General features: G+C 43.2%; 1 protein-coding gene across 3 annotated transcripts in view; it reads right to left on the bottom strand.

Annotated features, from left to right (window-relative positions):
- Nucleotides 1-1,241: 1,241 nt before the first annotated feature.
- The window catches only part of cep112 (centrosomal protein 112), a 109,617-nt gene continuing 91,365 nt past the window's right edge, over nt 1,242-19,493 (bottom strand). For all 3 annotated transcript variants that reach the window (XM_084370578.1, XM_084370579.1, XM_084370577.1), the window contains 4 exons: nt 12,948-13,037; nt 4,715-4,816; nt 2,459-2,523; nt 1,242-1,565 (listed from right to left, as the gene is read on the bottom strand). In XM_084370578.1, coding sequence (XP_084226704.1) covers nt 1,562-1,565; nt 2,459-2,523; nt 4,715-4,816; nt 12,948-13,037 — 261 coding nt within the window. In that variant the 3' untranslated portion in view covers nt 1,242-1,561. The remainder of the gene's footprint in view (nt 1,566-2,458; nt 2,524-4,714; nt 4,817-12,947; nt 13,038-19,493) is intronic.

Below are 19,493 nucleotides of genomic sequence, written 5' to 3' on the forward strand. Positions count from 1 at the left end.
CACTACAGGTCAGATGTAAATAGTTATTTCTGGTTTTGGCTGAACTTTTCCTCGTTCGTTAAATCATTTAAAAGATTGGAGACAATCCATGAAAAAGATGCACCTCAGCTGTTGTCTCCGGTCACCTCTAGCTGATACAGGAGATCAAGTAAAATTCCTGTAGAGTAACACTAGTTCTAGTTTGTTTGAAGCACCGCTATGTACAGTACATGCATGAGATGTCACACATACTTCCTCACATGCACGTATGATTATGATGCTATGTTGCAATAGTTATGAATCCTCTATGCACTTCTTCCAGAAACAACACTCTACAAAGGCTTCGTGCTGAAAGACTAAATTCCTGTTTCTCAGATGTCGGCCTGACAGTCCTCTCCCCTTTCGTCTCTTTTTTTTTTTTTGTTTCTTCTTTCTCTCTCTCTCTCTGCCCGGGCAGCAGAATCAGCACATCAAATAAACACAGAGAGGGGTATAGTGTTTCGTTTGGAGACAGCAGAGCAGGTCACGGACAATGGGAACACATGGAAATGCGTGAACTGCGGGTGTAAAAAGAAAGCAATTCCAATGCAAATAAGTGCGGGGGCCTCTTTGAAATCAAATCTGATTTTGGAATTTAATAATTCCTCCAAACTGTTTTCCAAGAAAAAACAACAACCAAAAACTGGATTCTTTTGAAATGATCAGTATTCAAGCCCATGCATTCCTCACCTACCAGAGACACAGAACACCAACGGATGGAGGCTCATTATGAAGACCATCTTTGGTCCACCAAATGTTATTATCATCATAAAACCTCCACACTCTGGAGACATTGGAGGAGTCTTGGAGACATGGTGGCCATTTCACGGACTCCAGCGTCTGAGCCATTCAGCTCGGGTTTGAGTGGAGCCGTCGGTAAAACACAAAGTGGTGGAGGAGGCAGAAAGAGTGAGTCCAAGGACTATAGTGATTGGCCTGAGGTTCAAACAATCGACTCGCAGCGCTCTTTATCTGAACTGACCACAAACCCCCAAGTACTTTACAGTTCAAATGGGGGCTCGAGCAGAGAGGCGATGTTAAATAGTGATGGGGCAGATGGGAATTCAAGGTCTTTGACTTCAGTGTCAAGTTATACAGCTAATCTTGGTTAACATGCATGTTGTGGTCATGTGAAAACAAGGGCAACAGCATGACTTCCCCTAATTGAGGGATTAATTATGAGGTATTCGAAGATGAAAGAAAATAAAAGCATGACAACAGAATGTGATGAAAATCCTTTTTATTAAAACTGATGGATTTTGGAAACTAATATCAAACATCAATAACAATAAAATCAAGTTAATGATACCAAAAATAAAAAAAATAAACAATGTGAGTGGTTTTCAACATAAAATATATATTTTTCCCAACAAGACAAAGAATAAATAGTTCATATTAGAGACAACAGCTCATGAAACTAAGCGACGACTCATCCAGTGGCATGAAAAGTGTGTAAAATACATGTCAAATACATGCTCACATCTGATTGGCCGTCTTTATCCTTCATATCCCGGCGGAGGGTCAGGCTGTAGCTCTCCCACGGTTACCTGTACAGAAAGAGTGGGCTTACTCCATGTTAAACCATTAAACCAACATTATAACACATGTGCATTGATATTAAAAGACTCATGAAAAGTAATCCAAACTAACTCTCTCTGATTGACTGTTGCTTTGAGATTCTCAACGTCTCTGTCACTTTAAGTTGTGAGGCGGAGTACAGTGAAATAACTGGTTATTTACTGCGATGTGCGTGACTGACAGTCCTGAGAGATGTTTGCAGAGATGTGAGCGGCGGCGGCGTTTGACGAGGCCTCTTATCGCGGCGCATGTATAGATGCTTTTCATAAAGACATAAATCGTTCTTACAGTGTGATGGAAGGGAGGCAAATGAAAGCCCTCAGGACTGGAGGCTGTCATAGTCAAAGACGAGAGCTGCACCATCAGTGGTGAGCCAGCCGAGGGGGAAAATCTGAATGTTCATACTGAGCTATACTCAGTGGTGCAATGTGTAAAGAGGTGGCCACTTGTCGGAGGTCACATCCCAAGAGTAACCGCCAACTGCTGCTCACTATACTCTTAGCTTTAGTGATATTTGGCTGTATCTACAAGCCGCTGTTAGCTTAGTTAGCTCAGTTAGCTGAGCAGCTAGTGGCCCTATTGCCAGGACTCTGAGTGTAGAGACGAGAAGACATCGCTGGGACAGAAGAGACGTGAAGTGGGAGAGGAGACAATATTGTTTAGGCATAAAAAATCAGTCAATGAAGATCTTTCTCTTCTTCTTCCCCAAAACTACATAATGCACCTTTAAAGAAGAATTCCCGCCCTATCTTACACATGTATTGTTCTGTATTGTACTGTACAGAGGTATAAACTTCCATATGAACTATGTACAGGCACGTATGCACACACATTTCTATATAAGACAAACAATCATGCTAACCTCCTGCTGCGACAGGCATCCAGGTCTTCCTGTAGCACCGTGGCTCTCTTCTGAAGGAAGTTAACCTGCAACACAGACAGACAATGCAACATTTGGCACAGAGTAATCCTCAGAAATTGACTCACTCTGATTAGCTGTGTGGTGAGAAACTTGCCCGAGAGCCAGAAATTCAAAGTGAAGAAGGTATGATAGCTCTGGGTCAATTGTGCTTTTGGGCGGAGGGGGATAGCTAAGTGGAAGAAAGGCTTGGCTGTTGAGTCCAGGGGTCAGGACAGCAGGGGCTGGAGGTCAGGAGATTAGGGCAGCGGGGTTAAGGCGCACAGGGACAGAGGGAGGCTTATGAGCCAGGTTAGTTGAGGCTGGAACGCTGCGAGAGGAGGCATCGCCATTCTTTTGTTTGGCTACAAAGTGTGAGTTTATTTATGAAGTGTCTTTGGCTGAAGTGAAAATAAACCCCATCTACATTTACACGGCATCGAGAGCTGGCAGAATAATCACGGCTCCAAAAGAATCTGTATTGTTCTGGGACTACCGTACTGGAGCCGAGGGTACATTCCTTTCTGTGGGGGAGACCTCAGGAAAGTTCTAGCATTTCATTTGGCACTTCACAGTGTTGAAGTATATGCAAAACCCCAACGAAATGTGGTCGGATGCCTCCAGAGACACGAAGAACTCTCCCCACCTTTTTTTTTTACTATGTAAAAATAATGCACTTTAATGGGCGAAAACCGAGACATTGTCAGTGAGCGGAGAGACCACTCTGGTCACGAATAACATCTTATGAACATATCTGATCACAGAGCTGCGGTCTGAGCGCTGAAATGGGATCCTAGTAGACCTATTTGAACAAGGCACATGTTTATGATGAGCTCCTTTTACAAAAACTGTGGTCCTATCATGATTAAAGATGTGATTTGTACAATTTGAAAGTAGCTCCAAAACTACAGGGGGGCAGCATTTCACCATAGTGACCGACAACTGCTGCCTTTGCTAGCTAATTAGCTTGAGCCAGCGGCCCGAGTTTGCCCAGACCAAGACCTTGGACGACGGGGGGAGTCACTTTGGCAATCTGTCCATTTTTTAAAAATCCGCACTGACAGCTAAGCTTTTGTTTGACTATCACATCTGGATTTGCAAAGATCAACAGTTGATTGGTTTTATTCTTTGACAACTGTTATTTACATTTTCAAATTCTGGTGATTTTTTGCAGGTTAGCAAGTTCAAATAATTGTCAAGAAACCAGAGTTCAACAAAAAATACCATACTTTAGAGATTCAACAAGGAACAACAAAAGATAGATTCAGTTTGTTGCAAAGTTTGGGTCCTTAAATCTGTCCTCTTCTTCCAAGACAAATCAATAAAGGATCTCTGAAAAAGAAAATAAACCTCAACATCTCCGATGCTGTTGGAGTTACCTCTGGTACCATTCAGTTGATGGAAATGCAGCTGCAGGCTACCAGTAAGCTAGCTGTGTCCTCTTAGAAGTGTAGGTGGAAGTGGAGAGGAAAAAAATACTGAGAGAATTGCAGATTCCTGCTTTTGATTCTGATGATCGAAATCGGAAGCTCAGTTTTCGATTAAGAAGTCGTGACGTCCCTCACTGTAGGCAAACTATAGTCTGGTTTACAAGCTGCAGCAATTTGGTCTTTAAAATTAATTTTATGTGTTGTTTATGGTACTGGTGAGACAATGAAATATAATCAGGGAAGTCCATTTTAAATAATAAAAAAAGGATGAATGCATTCAAAGGCTTATCAGACACCAAAACACTGCACAGAGGTTTATAATACTGTGGAAATACGCAGTTATGAAGTGATCCAGCGGTGATACATCGTATCATGTTGCACTGCAGTAAAAATTGAGACAGGTTCAACCAGGTTCAACTTTCTTGCTGGATAACCCTGCATTGTTTTGCCGGAGCACCCTGCGGTGGCACCTCCACTCGTCTAACGGACTATTCCAGTAAATGAGAGGACGGCTTTAAACAGGGATCCTGTCATCATCAGACATTGAAGAAAGACTAAGAGGGTTGCTTATGTCTTGTGGTTTTATTAAACATAACAAAAAAGAACATGTCAATAAAAAGAGACGTACGAGAATGTGTCATATAAAGTAAATGGACAGCATTTTGTCCGAACATGAGCCGCCAGACAATTTTTTACATGCTTGAAACTAAAACCACCGGATTTAATATCAGCATGTTTGTTCTAGTCCTGCCTGTATCTGATATGTACCTGGCAAACAGTCAGTTCTCACCTGAGCTTTCAGAGAGGTGATGGTGTCCTCCAGTTCCTGTTGGAGCTCCGCTGGCATCAAACCTTTGATCTTCCCCTCGTACTCCTGACGCACCACAGTCACCTGCGGAGACGGAGGAAGGACGACCAGACAGTGTCAGTTTACTGAGAAGGAACATCTAAACAAATCCATATCACACATTAGAGGTGTGGAAATGTCTCGTTGAGATGGACCGCAATGTGGAAGACAGAGCAAACATTAGGCTAATGTTACTAATATTTGTTCTGAGATGTGACGGAGGGAGGCAGTGAGCGAAGCATAAACAGGGCGAGACACACACTGTCACACACTCACAACAATTATTAACCACATTAGCCGTCTTCACCCTGAGCTAACATCAGCAACCGTGAAGAATACAGCGAGCCCCGCTCATCAGCCAAGACTTGGGGAGGTAATGTCAACTCTGTCGACCAGGCCTGAGAGAGGTGTGTGCAGCAGAGCCATGTTTGAGGTGTTTGTCACATTTAGGAAGATCTATCAGAGAGCTGCAATGTGAAATGCAATGTGAAATATAACACAAATATCTGTACACTCTACTCCTTACATTTTCACAATGGGCTCGTTACTTTATTTTCACGCATTCAAGGGGAATTATCGATGACTTTTATTTTGTGTCACTGCAAGCCACCTTCCCAACATCTCGAGACTGATTTTAACGATAATTTTTATCGGTGCATACTTCGCACGGCATACATGGCGAGACGAAACGACTTAAAAGACGCAACAAGTCAGAAACAGACATAGAGGGAGACCGGCATGGGTAGAAAAGGTGTGTAGAGACAAAGGCAGTGACATGGATGAAAATGAAACCAGGCAACGCCGCAGACGACGGGGACATTCCCCACATATGACCTGATTTAAAAATTAACTGTTTGAAGTTGTTGTTTCCAATAAATAATACTTTTTACTTTTATACTAAGTACATTTCAGAGCCTGTACTTTCTTACTTTTACTTGAGTAAAGAAGTTGAATCAGTACTTTTACTTCTATCAGTACTTTCTAGTCTTTTCTTACACAAGTGTCTGTACTACTGTAGACTGTTGTAGTTGGAATTTTTTAGGGACTTTCTTAATAAAAAGGAGGTCAGATTTATCTGAGACACATCAAGAATCGTTTTGCATTTCAAATCGTTGACGGGTGAAACGTAATTGAATTGTGAGGCCAAAGAAGATCCACACCTCTATTACACATAAGTTATTAAACCATCATACGAAACACCAGCACAGAGAGTAAACCTTCAAATCTTCATTAGATTCATTAGTTGTTCGGTTTTAATACAAAATGTTTTTCTCGATTTTGACACTATGAGAAAAAAGCTCAACATCAAGCAATTCAATATTAATCATTGCTGAATAAGTGCCTCCACCACCCTGTCACTGTCACACTCACATGTACGCACTTCCAGACACAGCGCCCAAGGAGGACACACACACACACACACACTGACACACACACTGACACACAGACAGTGGGTATCCCCTCTTTATTCATGGCTCAGAGTATTCCCTCGCTCTTCACAGCTCCTTCACATCTCCACAGGGGGTCCGCAGGCTGGCACGACTCGCTCTGCACAACACCCCCTACTGGCTGCTGATGACTACAACCAGATCCGACACAATGCATTTATGGGCCTGTTACACAGCTGGGTTTGGAAGAGGACAGGGCCACGGTGGAGGGCAGAACACATCAAACGCAGCAGCAGTTCAATAGCTCACAAGCTAGCTAGCTCCACTGGGGAGGACTGGAGGAAGTCTGTCTGGGGCTAAATTACACTCCACTAAACCAAAGTCTGATTATAGAAGTTGAAAAGGGTTTGGTTAGCGCAACCCCCCCTTTTTACCCACAAACACACATGAATGGACGCACACAGACACACACACACATGCACAAACACAGAGTTTTTTACAGTACTGTAAAGGCATTTACAGCATTTTAAAAGGAGTTGCTGAATCAATTAATCCGGAGCGTGATGAATAGTTTAGCAGAGCTCGAGGAATCAACAGGGGGTTGTGAAAAGGAACGGTTTTCACCCACATATTTCAAGGTGTAACCAGGGGAGAGTCTGAGCATTTGGGCGAACCATAATGTCTTTGACAGAAACAAAGTTCGGCTAACATTAAGAATATCCCCCACCTCTCCTGCCATCAGTCCGGCCCTTTCAAGTGAAGGCAGCTTGAATAAGGTGAGGCGAGGGGGAGGGGAAAAAGATTGGTTTTCCTAAAATAATTTTCCTGTTGTGGATTTAACTGATTGTTCTGGCTTTGGCTAATTAATCTTCCTGGGCACAATGAAAGGGATTGGGAAGCACTTCAAAGCAACCTCCAGTATAAATGATCCCAACATGAAGCAGCTCACTTTGTCTCGGCACAGTGTGCAGTAGATTAGTCTGCCACAACTTTGCCAATTTTTTCATGCTCCTTCCAACCCTATTCATTTTAAAGTGTCGGGACAATAATATCTGGGTCTAGAGCCCATCAGTTTACGGAAATATGCCCTTTTCTCTCTGTGTGAGAATGAAGTCGAGGATAATTTGAGAGTGACGGGTTTTCGGAGGCTTTAATTTGAATGTCCAGGAGTTAAAAAATCAGCTGAAGCTACGGGAGTGCAGATTCTCAAAAAAAAAAGGGCTATCTATCTATAGCAGCTTCTGTAGTCATAACAAAATGGCAAGCCAAGACAAAACACACTCCACTACCTCAGACCGAAGCAATAAACAATGGTTGAATAAACACATCCCTTACCAACCACTCTGAATATAAGTCTAGATTCTTCAAAAGCCACGCTCCTTCGTTTTGCATTCTTGGTTCATGTATGGTGCCGTCCCCACAGCAATGAGAGATCCGCTCTGCCTAAATTACAAGCTCCTTTGTGGCAATGCTGTCTCCATTTTCCTTCCCATACATTAAGAATGGGCAAGGCTACAACAGCGTATTTACCGGGAGTCACAGAGAGCAACGGGGACGACTGGATACTGTACATACAGTCGAAAGGCTGATCAAACTAGACGAGCCAACGCGTGTTTGCTTTAGAGGGAAGCCAGAACTAGAACTAATGTATCATGTGATACTATAAGGTATCTGGCATCTTTCTGAAAGGTGTTTTATTGCATCATACATACACAATGCTTGTATATTTGCATAAAAATAGACTGTATATCTACATTAAAGGGGCAAGCTGTTCTCAGAGGAAAATAAGGTCCCCATAACACTGTTTGAAGCTAGAAAGGTGGCAGGGTCCGCCAAATATAAACAAAACAAAAAACAGTATGAAACTGTGTTGTCCTTTGAGGTCAGTTTGTTTATTCAGTCATGAAAGCAAAGAATTTAGTTTGTTTAGGTATATATATAAAGAAAAAAATCAGCCAATGAAGATCTTTGTCTTAAATTTCTTCCCCAAAACTACATAATGCACCTTTAAGCTGACTGCATATGCTACAGATTGATGCTCTCAGACCAAAGCATTTGCGATCGCATCTTTCTGCAGCATGACTAACTAAAGCTTAGCCATCATTCACTATGCAATGTGTTTGAGTGGAAGCAGCAGCCATTTTTTAAAACAGCATCTCTGTTGTGGAACATATGCTAAGCTAACAGATACAGGGGGAAAAAAAGCAGACAAGTATGAGTAAAGCACTGATTCAAATTTCTGACTTCAGCGGGTCCCTCGGTGACGTTCAAATTCAAAACAGGAGCATCTCCAGAACTCCCCGAAGATCGTCTGACTGAGACTGAGAGACTTTCTTCATCTCGCCTCTTCCAAAGTCCCTCCTCTCACATCTCTATTTTTCTTCACGGAAACATTTTCCTCCTCTTTCAACATCTTTTTTTTTTTTTTTTTTTTTACAGCAAAGGCATGTTTGTTTTTCTGACAGGTGGCAGGAGGCATGTGACGGCATCTCGAAGAAGTAGAAGAAGAAGAAGAAGAAGAAAAAATGAAGCCTCCTCACTATTAGGACAGATGTCTGGTGCCTTTGAACGATTCTGCTGATCAAACCTTCTGTGAGGTGTTTTGGTCATTGACGGACTCCAGATGAGACTGAGCAGGAGAGAAAGGAGAGGGAGGGGAAACACAGGCAGCGAAAAAAAAGAAAGAAAGTGTGCCACTATCTCCCAAAGCAATGAAAAAGGGACTTTGACTTTCTGGAGAAAAATCAGGTTTCATCTCCACAGCTCTTTTAAAAAAGAGATTTGTTTGTTCCTGATGAAGCGTGATTCTCTAGTTTTGAAGACTGCAAGGAGCGGCAGTCGTTTTCCCCTCCCAGTCATCTTAAAATGACAACATTTCATCTATATATAGTCTTTAGATTGTGGTTTTGACTTTCCCTTGCGTTTGGTACTGTCACATGGCGTGGTTTCTGACAGCTGCCAGCAGAAAGGAACAAGCCCTCAACACTTTCAACGTTCAAATGAAGTTTGTCACATCGTTGGGAAGCTTGATGTATGCTAATGAAGTTGGGGTGTGTGTGTGTACAGGCTTGCGTGGGACGGGTTGGAGAGAGGGGGGTGAGTAGCTGCTGGAAAGACATTTTTGATATACCCCCTTGTTCCAAAGTGACAAAAACCTTGTCAGGAACAAGGGGGTACATCAAAAATGACGCCACTCACAAAGTTTGCACCTCCACATCCACTGAGTTGGCAGTCAGAGAGTTCACCAAGGAGCGATTTGAATTCAAAAACGCTTTGCTGCAAGAGGGAAAAATGGAAACCGCTTCACAAAAATGAAAAAAAAAAAAAAAGGAAAAAGGCAGGAGGAGATTAGAGGCGGCTACAGATCTTAGTGAAGCTGTTAGAACTATGGGATGGATTGGTAGCTGCTGATGTAATGTGCCTCAACAAAAACAGCGCACAGGAAAACGACTGAGCCTACAGAACTTAAGTTCACCTCTTCTGCATTTTTATGTCGGCATCAATACTGAAAACAACGACAGAAATGATTTATTTTTTATTTTACCGAGCTCCCACGATGCAGGAGAACACATCTCTGAAACTTGTACAGTTCACTGTGCCCACTGTATCATTATGTATTTATACAAAGAGCTGTACTCTTCAACATTCTGCTCCTCTCTTCAAGGAGAACTGAACCACACAGCGAGCTGCTGATCCGCCATTTTAGAGTGGGGGAGCCTGCGAGGGCCCTGCAAGTGTAAGGCATGCAACATCTGTGTGAAGTCTGGGCAGAAAGGCTGTTTTTGCATATGAGGGATCAGATTACAAAGACAAGTCTTGGCAGATAAACTAGGGCAATATCAGTGTGAGAAGACCCAGAGTGGAGGTTTATTATCATATGCAAAGAACAATGCACGCAACAATGCAGATGCACACATATTGTACACTACAAACACACAGTAGAAGGACGTGTTCTTGATTGACAACATATACACTCAAACACACACACACACACACAAACACACATCTGACCTTAGGGTTGCAGAAGTAAATATTTGATTCAGACAGGGAGTATACCTGTGACTGGTTTGGAAAAGAAAGGGTTGCCTATATATACTAACACACATCTGTAGCTGTGTGTGCATGACACTGTAAGCCTGCTGGCCTCAACCAAGGGACAGTGACAATAGTATCCCTTTCACACTGGACAAAATACCTACTAATATCTGACTCAGGTTTTTATCAGTTTTGATCAGCAGTGATGGGTACATTGCACTCGGGTGGACACGCTCATTTTTGGCCCTTTTCCAGCGCAATGCTATGACGGGAGCTGAGGTTCAGGGTACTGGTTTGTAAGTAGTTTTCTATCTGTCAACTAAAGTGTAGACTTTAGCCTAAAGAGACTAAAATATTTTTTCAAATAACGCCAGCAACATTGTCACTGGCCACAGTCCTACCCTCCTCTGTGTTTACTCGCCTGTTTTCTGGTGCATTCGTGAGGTCGGACGTGATAAACCAGCAAAAAGAAATAAACATAAAACTTGGATGAAAGGAGTCAATCGCTTTGAAGGGTTTACCCGCATTTAAAAACCCTCATATACATGAACATTATGGTGTCAAAATTATACGGTTATGTTTTCTCCTGTGTCTGTTTGTTTGTTGGTTGGTTTGTCAGTAGGATTTCCACAATACTTCTCAGCCCAGAATAGACCCCCATTGGTGCGGATCCAAATAAAAGGATGGATTGATGAATTTTTCCTCACATAGGCCGTTATTTGACATAATTTCTCATGGAATAATAATGCATGGATCTTGATGACAAAAATCAGTTGTCTTTAGGTGGCTGTTATCTATGCGCGAGTACAATCTGATGCAGATCTAGCGGATTTAATCACGTTTATTGGATATTGGATTAGGCTTAATTGAATTAAAGGAGACTGTTAAGCCTTGGCGGAGGTATGCTCTCTACTGAGTGCCATTCTAGTTATAACTTTGACAACTTTGATGACCAATTATTGAAGACTAAAGAATAGATATGTTTCCTTTGGGACAAAGTGACTTCCTGCAAACAAACTGATGAGCAGGAAAAGCTACAATATTGTTTAAATGAAGACTTCAAGATTTATTTATGATCCGTCTTGTTTATGATGTTCCTTGATATATACTGATCTACACTATGCCTATATAGAATTGTCCATCCTATGAGAGACAGCTAATAGCTGGGCGCAGGCATTTTAAATGTCTGCACTGCCTCTTCTTACGCTGATGAAGACAAACTTTATGTTGAACTATAACTGTGCGCTTCAGATCTCATCTCTCCACACCCTGCCTCAGCTCTCCTATATGTTGACGCATCAGTTTTAGCTCCGTGTTGGCTGATGCGCAGAGATTCCTACATTCTTATTCCACTATGGCTCACTTCCTGTTTGTGTCTTCGCTGCCAACTTTGACATAGCACACCAATCTGCAATAAATTAGTGAAATGTCTTTTTGGCCGAGAATCAAAAACAAAAGTGCCTAAAATTGGTACCAAATGCTGAGTCTGATTCTTAGTCTTGTTTACGCGTTCTTTGCTTGAACATATTGCCTGATTTAAATCATAATGTGGCTGATTTTATACCAGAAAGCCACATTTTTGGTATCAGTATCAAAACCTGTGTTTCCTATTGGTGCTGGGATCGTAAAATTTCAACTGTACAAAACTAAGCTCAAGTAGACCACGAGTAGTAAGTGGGTTTGAGTGTTTTAAGGTGCTAAATAAAAGCATATGTAAATAATAGATGGAAATACCATAACCAGAAATGAGGTTTGGGGGGTTTTTAGTTTTTAAACAGATGTGTTAGCATCTTCGAAAGCAGTGGGCCAATACAATTCATGGCTTAATGAGTAAGACGATGAAAAACACTGACTTCTCTCCTGCTTTGTGTCGCTATGAAAGGTTATAACATATACAAAACATTATGCCACAGTAGTTACAACAACAAAAACAGAGACAGAGAGAGAGGACCAAGCCCTTATGCAGACGATATGATCCGACATTAGAGCAGGCGGGTTCAGGGGTCAGCTCATCCTAAGTTATAGGAAACAACGTGCAGCGCCTCTGGGGCTGGGTCAGTGACCAGCGACTCCTAAAAACCCCTGACTCCATCCTGCAGATTTATGACAGCCAGACACTGAGGTGTGTGACGAGTGTGTGAAGTGTGTACAAGGGTCAGCGGGCGGATCAGAGGGGGGACACAAGAGGATGAATGCCTTCGGTGTACATACCGACGTACAAAGAGCAGCCTCCTGTGTGAGTGTAGTCATTAGTGCTTTCTTCTCTGTGTGTGTCAAGGTCAAAACAGAGCATGATTACAGGGCATTCTGGAGAGTCATGGGGGGTGTGTGTGCGCGCATGCAGAGGCTTCCCTCTGAACACAGGCGGTGGTGGCATTCCTGCCCCTAGGCGCTGGCTCTTGAAGCCAAATCTCAAGGAATTTTAGAAATGCGCGAGGGGGCATATCTCTTGCTCTGAACAGGAGAATGAGAGATGGCAGAGTGATGAGGGGAGTTCGGAAAGGAATCCATTATTTTTGTCTTTTGTGGCCCCCTGCAGGGTCTGGTAAGGATGGCAACAGAGGGCTGAGGGGTGAGGGACAACAGGTGAATGTAAAATAGGTTCATTTGATTAATAAGAAGAAGCGAAAAGACGTGCGAGGGAAAGGCTGAGGGCAGCGTGTTCAAAGAGTGATGCAGCAGTAACGGCGAGGGGCAAATGAGTTGAGTAAGAGACAAGCTGATGAGCATGAAAAAGAGAAAACGAGTATTACCTTCTCCTCAGTCTCCAGCTCTTTGCTAAGCAGCTTCTTCTCCGAGCAGTGCAGCTGCCTCTGTAGACTTTCCACCTTCTCCTGCAGAGCCTGAGGGAAGGGAGAGACAGTGAGTGTCGTTGGCTGACTGACGGGGGGAAAGGAAAAGCAACTGCGGTGTGATGTGTAACTGACAAACTGAGAAGTAACTGAGAAAACAAGAGGCGCTAATAAGGGAACATTCAAGACAATACAGAAGGGAGGACGGCGGGACAGTGAGGAGAGATGCAGCCTGTGATTAATCTTTGCGTGTTAAAAGGCTAATAATAAAGTCATGACAGTAATTACCAGCGAGCTGGCCTCATTAAGCCCAAACTCATTTCTAGACAAGGGCATCCAAGACTTGCTCACTCAGGGAATTAGCAAACTTTCAAGGCTTTTGTAAAGTTGCATTCCTTTAAGGATAATTATTTCTTTGGAGAGATATTATGTATCATTTAGAGGATAAGAACCTAAATAACATGCACTCGAAGAGATCACATTTCCCAACACGGAGCCAATAAAGAATTGAATCTATTTTGCCTTCTATGATTGAGGCAAGAAAGGAAATTCAGTGCGTGTGTGTGCACATGTGTGTGTAGGACATTTGTTCCCCCCTCCCTGCCTGTAAGTGATAACAGTGGAAAGAAAGGCAAAGTTCCTCCATGCGACGCAGAACCAGATGTTTTGAGCGCACATGTGGACACTTCGTCTTTGATTAGTCAGCATGAAAAGCAGAGAGGGTGATTTGTGTGCGCACACACACACACACACACACACACACACACACCTGAAAATAAAAGCACACACACGCACACACAGCGCCTATAACGTGTGTATTGCGGCACTGGCTAGCATCAATATCCTCAGCGTCTCTCCCCAGTGGGGTTGAGTGAGCGGGCCAGGTGTTGCCTCGTCGACTTTCAAGGCTGAGGGAAACACAGTCCAGGTGATAGGCATGACCGGCCTCATCCACAACCCACCACTCTGACATAAATCACATACAGACGGTTAGGCTTCGGGGCCAAGTTGAACTTCAGGGGGAGCAACTTTCTGAGAACTGCAGACTAAAAAGGGAGAAATGTGCAATACAGAAAAGCAACTGAAGCCTTTGTTGTCAGGTTGTTAGATACAGTAGCTCTCGCAGTCATTTTTTGACATGTAATCGTTTCCTCTTAATAATTTGACACATCAAGGCTGCACCACACAGCGTGAATCCATACCTGAGCTGCACTGCCTCAGGTAAATCAACTTCATGATGTACATCCTTCCTTTGCAGTGGCTAATTTCGGCCTCTGGCAGATGGAGTTCTCTACATTACTAGAATATCGTGATTCTGGAGCACGCCGAGGTCAGTTTTAGCTCTGCAGCATGAAAGCCAGCTGGTTTTACAGCGTGTTGATCCTATTAATCAGGGCATTTCTTAGCCAGTCACGATCCCATCACAGCCGACTTTCTCCATCCAGTGCAACCCCTTACCTTCAATTTCATCATTTCATTTTGTTTATTGAAGGCTCAACGACACAAGCGAAGCATTTTCAGTGGAGTTAACACCATTTAAACAGGTTTTCAGAATGTATTGACCGAGGCATGGCGTGTGAGGATTCTTCCTTTTTGTTTTGGAGGTTTTCTTTATCGAAGGTCAAAGCAAGTAAATGTAAAGTTGGATGTAATACACATTGAAAAAAGAAATACACTTCGTACAGACCAGTACAGTAGTCTTTAAGGATAAGTAAACCAAAAAAACCTCACCTACAGCTGTCCTTTTAGGGAACAGTACAGCTGAAAAAGATGAGAGACCCTGACATACACTTCCCCCACCACTCCCCTGTCTTAACCCACTTCTGATTCCCCGCACTGTGACACAGCATTTCTGGACCCTGTCTTCTGGGAAGTAAGGCCCCACAGTGACGTGTTTGCCTCTTTCATGTGGCTGCTGTATCTGATGCGCTTGACACAACTCTGAGGGCAGAAGTTCAACAACTGTCACTTCATTAATAGAATCATATGGGATGATGCTGCTGATGAATAAAAGCGCTTTATGAGTCAGAAAGAGCCTCAGAAATATTTAGTCATTATGACTGTCAGACACGATGGCAGTATTATACAGTACTGAGGGCTGTTTTTAGTCACACATCAACCGATATCACACTCAGGCTGAAAGCCACAGAAAGATATTAATTATACAAACAGTAAAACGATGAAGTGGACAATGTAGACACTTGTGAACACCTGCACAGATCTCCTGATGCAGTCTGAACAACAGTGCTCGACTTTAATTCAGTACTAGCCCGGAGCAAACATCTCAAATGATGATGCATTTGCATATTTATATTGTCATTTTTCAAATAATTGATGGGTAAATACAAGGAGGACTTCCTGTTCTGTATTTTACACACACATGTTTTTGCAGGCACACACAAAAACACTGAACGTACACACAAGATGCTGGCTGTTTCTATAGTATTTAGTGTGTGAAGGTGCGTGAAAGACCATGTGTTGAGGAACCTGCTTAAGTGTCTCCAGATGCTCTGGGTGATATGGTCTTTATCAGCCGTGCAGACTGGGATCATTGTGAACAGGCCAGGAAGAGGGGGAAATCAGATTTCCTCAGGGCGAGATGGAGGGAGGGGAGGACAGGGAGAGGAGAATGAAAGAGAAAGGTGTATGAAGGAGAAGAAAGCAGACAAAATGCAAAAAGCCTGGGAAGATAAGACAGAAATGTGATATCAGAAAGAGAGAAAGAAGTTCAGAAAGGTGAGAGACAGCGAGATAGCGAGGGAGAGGGGAGGGACATGAAGGAGAAAAACATGTGGCTGGAGCGAGGAGGAGAAGGGGCAGAGGTGTACCTCTGCTGCCCGGTCCCACAGTCGGGGAAGCTTAAAGGCCTCTCTCACCTCTCCATCAGCAATGTGCCTCTGCCTTTCATTCCAAACTTCGGCTCAAAGGATTAGCGAGGCACACGCGCACGCAAGCGCCAACAAACACAACGCTCAGAGCGATCCATGCAGGTATAGGCATGCATTAATATTAACAGCAAAAGTTCTAAAAATGTGAGTGCTACACTCAGTCAAATGAGTGTGCAATTCCAGCGTTGTATGCACACAAACATACACACAGACGCACCAACGCCTGAGTCATCTTTCCTGGGTGGTCCTCCTGCGCAGATAAGGCAAGCATGTTTCCCTAGGGTGAAGTAAAAGCAACAGAGGGCAGGGAAAAAAGCAAAGAAGAAAGAAGGGAGGGAATAGTGGGAGGAGGAAAAAAGGCCAGGGGCCTCTTTAAACTTGGTGTTTTGTTAGGAGCTGAGCTGCTCTTCATGTGCGGCGGGGCCTTCTATTTGCAGCGTGCTGTCAGAAGTTTCTCCCAAAGTCTGGATTAAAGAGATCCTCTAATGACACTGAGGCTGGACGACTTCAGACAGCAGCAAAAACCTCACACTGCACCGCCTCCAGCCAAGGACACACACACATACACACTCGCACACAGACAAGCAAAAGGGTAAGAACAGATACATACACAAGGGGCACGAAGCACACAGACGCACATAAGCAAAGACACAGTATGTGGACTGCGCCCACACACACACACACACACACACACACACACAAGCCAGCTTTAGTAGAACAAGGCGGTGTGTGCATGTATGTCTACTGATCTAATAGTAAATAATAAAGGAGGTGCTAACCTCAAGGAGAGGTGGATGGCCAGAGAGATGAGCACAGACTCTCTTTTATCTGCACTTTTATCAAAGGATTGTGGGAAAGGTAAAGAAGTGAGTGTAAGAGACAAGCTGTAGGTGGAGGAGGAGGAGGAGGAGGAGGAGAAGGAGGAGGAGGAGGAGGGGGAGGAGAGAGGTCTCCCTCCTGAGGTGTTAGAGAAGTGAAACTTTTGCTTTTGCTTTGCTGTCTGTCTGTCTGTGTGTAGGAATAAAAAGACGTGGTTTAGCAAGTCGACCAGGACAGCCCCACTGAAAGATATCACTGATATTGGTATGAATTGACTTGCTTTCAGCACTTTGATGCTTTTCAGCACTTTTCCCGGAGTTGATTTTCGAACTGAGGTGGGAAGATAGTGTGATGGCGGCGGCGGCAAACTCTCCTGAACAGCAAACAGAACAGTTATCTCGTCTATTGCAATATGCACACATGTCGGCACAGTTATGGAGGCGCCTTTCCTAGTACTGATGAAAATAGTAAGACAATTGCCGCGGTAATGAAGACATGTTGCAACCGAGCTATGCCCACAGGGGGAAACACACTGTTCTCTATCTTCACGTCTCCGTCTCTTTCAGCTGCTGTGAGCTACAGTAGAAAGAGAATAGGAAACAACTCTGAAATATGCGCCATATGCCCTGTGTGGGTATTTGTGTGTGTGTGTGGTTGTGTGTGTGTGGTATTACATACATATTCTGTTTATCAAATAGTATATAATTTAACGGATGTTAAGTTTAGCAAAACTTGCAGATACAATTGCGGTTTAAAACTCTTGACTATGTCTTGCAAACAAAAGAATTTAAAAAATGATCATAGGAACAAATGTCTTGGTTCGTATTGTACTGATGCCACTCAAGTTGCTACAAAGATTAGCAGGTAACAATGTGCCTCATACACATATATCTGAGGGTAGCTTACTAAATCAGCTGAAGTCAGTCTTCCAACCTGTTGACTGTGTTAAAGGTGCAATATGTAGGCGCATACTCCAAACAAATAGAGGGTTACATGTCACCAGAGTAACCGCTGACTGCTGCTAACTGTCACTGCCGTTAGCTAGTTAGCTCAGTTAGCTGTGCAGCTAGTGGTCATATTAGCCAACTCTGCCTGGACTGGGAGTTGGAGGTTTTTTTTTTTTTTTTTTTTACTAATCACACTCCCACCTCTGAAGGTATAAATGGCTAAGGGCTAGCTGGTTAGCATGCTAACTATCTCTGCATCACAATGCATACATGTCTTTGACATAATGTGAAAACAATTACTTTTTGAATGTTTTAAACTATTCTTACATTTTGCACCTTTTAAGTGATTTCTAGTCGCCCTAGCATACATTGTTAGGCTGCGCCGCCCTTATTAAATCCCAGTATGCAGGTAGCATGTAAGCCACAGCGAATTCATAGGATGATTGTTTGTCAGAGTTGTGTTTCTGTGATCACAAGGCTATAACTATGAGTCTGGTAGCTGACTTGTATGGTGCACCGCCGTTGCCATCATTAAAGCGGTGGTAGAGTGGAACTGAAAAGGTAGTCTGTTATGTGAGGTTTATCCAGTCTTATTTTAATTTAGCACTTCAGTCCCGACTTTCACAGTCGGAATGCAAAACTGTTGTGTTGAGTAGCCAATTAAACCCAGCGGGGACAATTTGCTAGCTTATGATTGGAAACGCATAACACTGTTGCCATTTTTGACAAGATTCTGAGAATGCGATCGAGACATGAAGATTTAACGATAACAGAGATTTAGGAAAGAACAATTGATTTCATGGAGCAGTCTTGTAGCTTTTATTTTGTTTTTCCCCCTCTATATCCTCAGTTTGTTGTTGGAGCAGCTGACAGTACAGCCATCTGTTAAAGCTAGACAAAATTTAGTTGAAAAGTTTTGTCTAATGGCATTCGGTGAGTATATTTTCAACATGTTACTTGTTCTACAGGATCTGCTGGAAAGATTTCTACATTCCTGTTATGCATGGGTTAACAAGCGAGGTGCCACCACATTGATGCTGGCTTGTCTACTTCTGCCCACAGCCTGGATTCTTGTTAACATGTGATTCTTCAAACAGGGTAGCACAAGACATTAGGCCGTCACGGTTTCTTTGTACTTAGCATTAGGCCTGTGGTTTAATGAGTAATTTCCGTTTGTTGTCCGTGAATGGAGTACAGTCTCTATGAGCTGTTCTACTTCCCACGTTCCCTAGTTGCATCCTGGAATGTTATCTCTCTCCTACTTCCACCTCCTCTGATATGTGGATCAAACGCTGCCGGGAATCTGCCCACAGCCGGAAAAGTCATCAATCAGCCAACACTGGGCACACATGTACACACACACACACACACACACACACACACACACACACACACACACACACACTCAACACACACACACACACACACACACACACACACACACACACACGTGGACATGAAGGGAGATGATTGCCTACGCAGAGACATAAGGGAGAGTCACAAAGTGAAAGAGGGAGAGAGAGAGAGAGAGGGGAAGAGGAACCCTTGGTTTAACACAAACATATTTCTAACCGACACCAATGCTAATAAAAAGGAGACATCAGGCCTAAACAACAAGCTGGAAGGTATTATTTTATCTATAACTTAGCAAACTCAATGGCTTTGTGAGTTACACTGGACTGAAAATATTAGTGGCCATGCTAAAGGTTATTCAGTGCCTTCAAGACAGTTTGGTCCTTCAAACTATCTCAGAACAAAAAACACTTAAAAGTCCAGTGTGGAGGATTTCTTGGGCATCAATCTGTGACAATTAAGAGCGCAACCTCCTGAACACCGCTTGCCTCACTCTCCTC

Source organism: Pagrus pagrus (genome assembly GCF_965226575.1).
Source record: "Pagrus pagrus genome assembly, chromosome: 13".
NCBI classification, from domain to species: Eukaryota; Metazoa; Chordata; class Actinopteri; order Spariformes; family Sparidae; genus Pagrus; species Pagrus pagrus.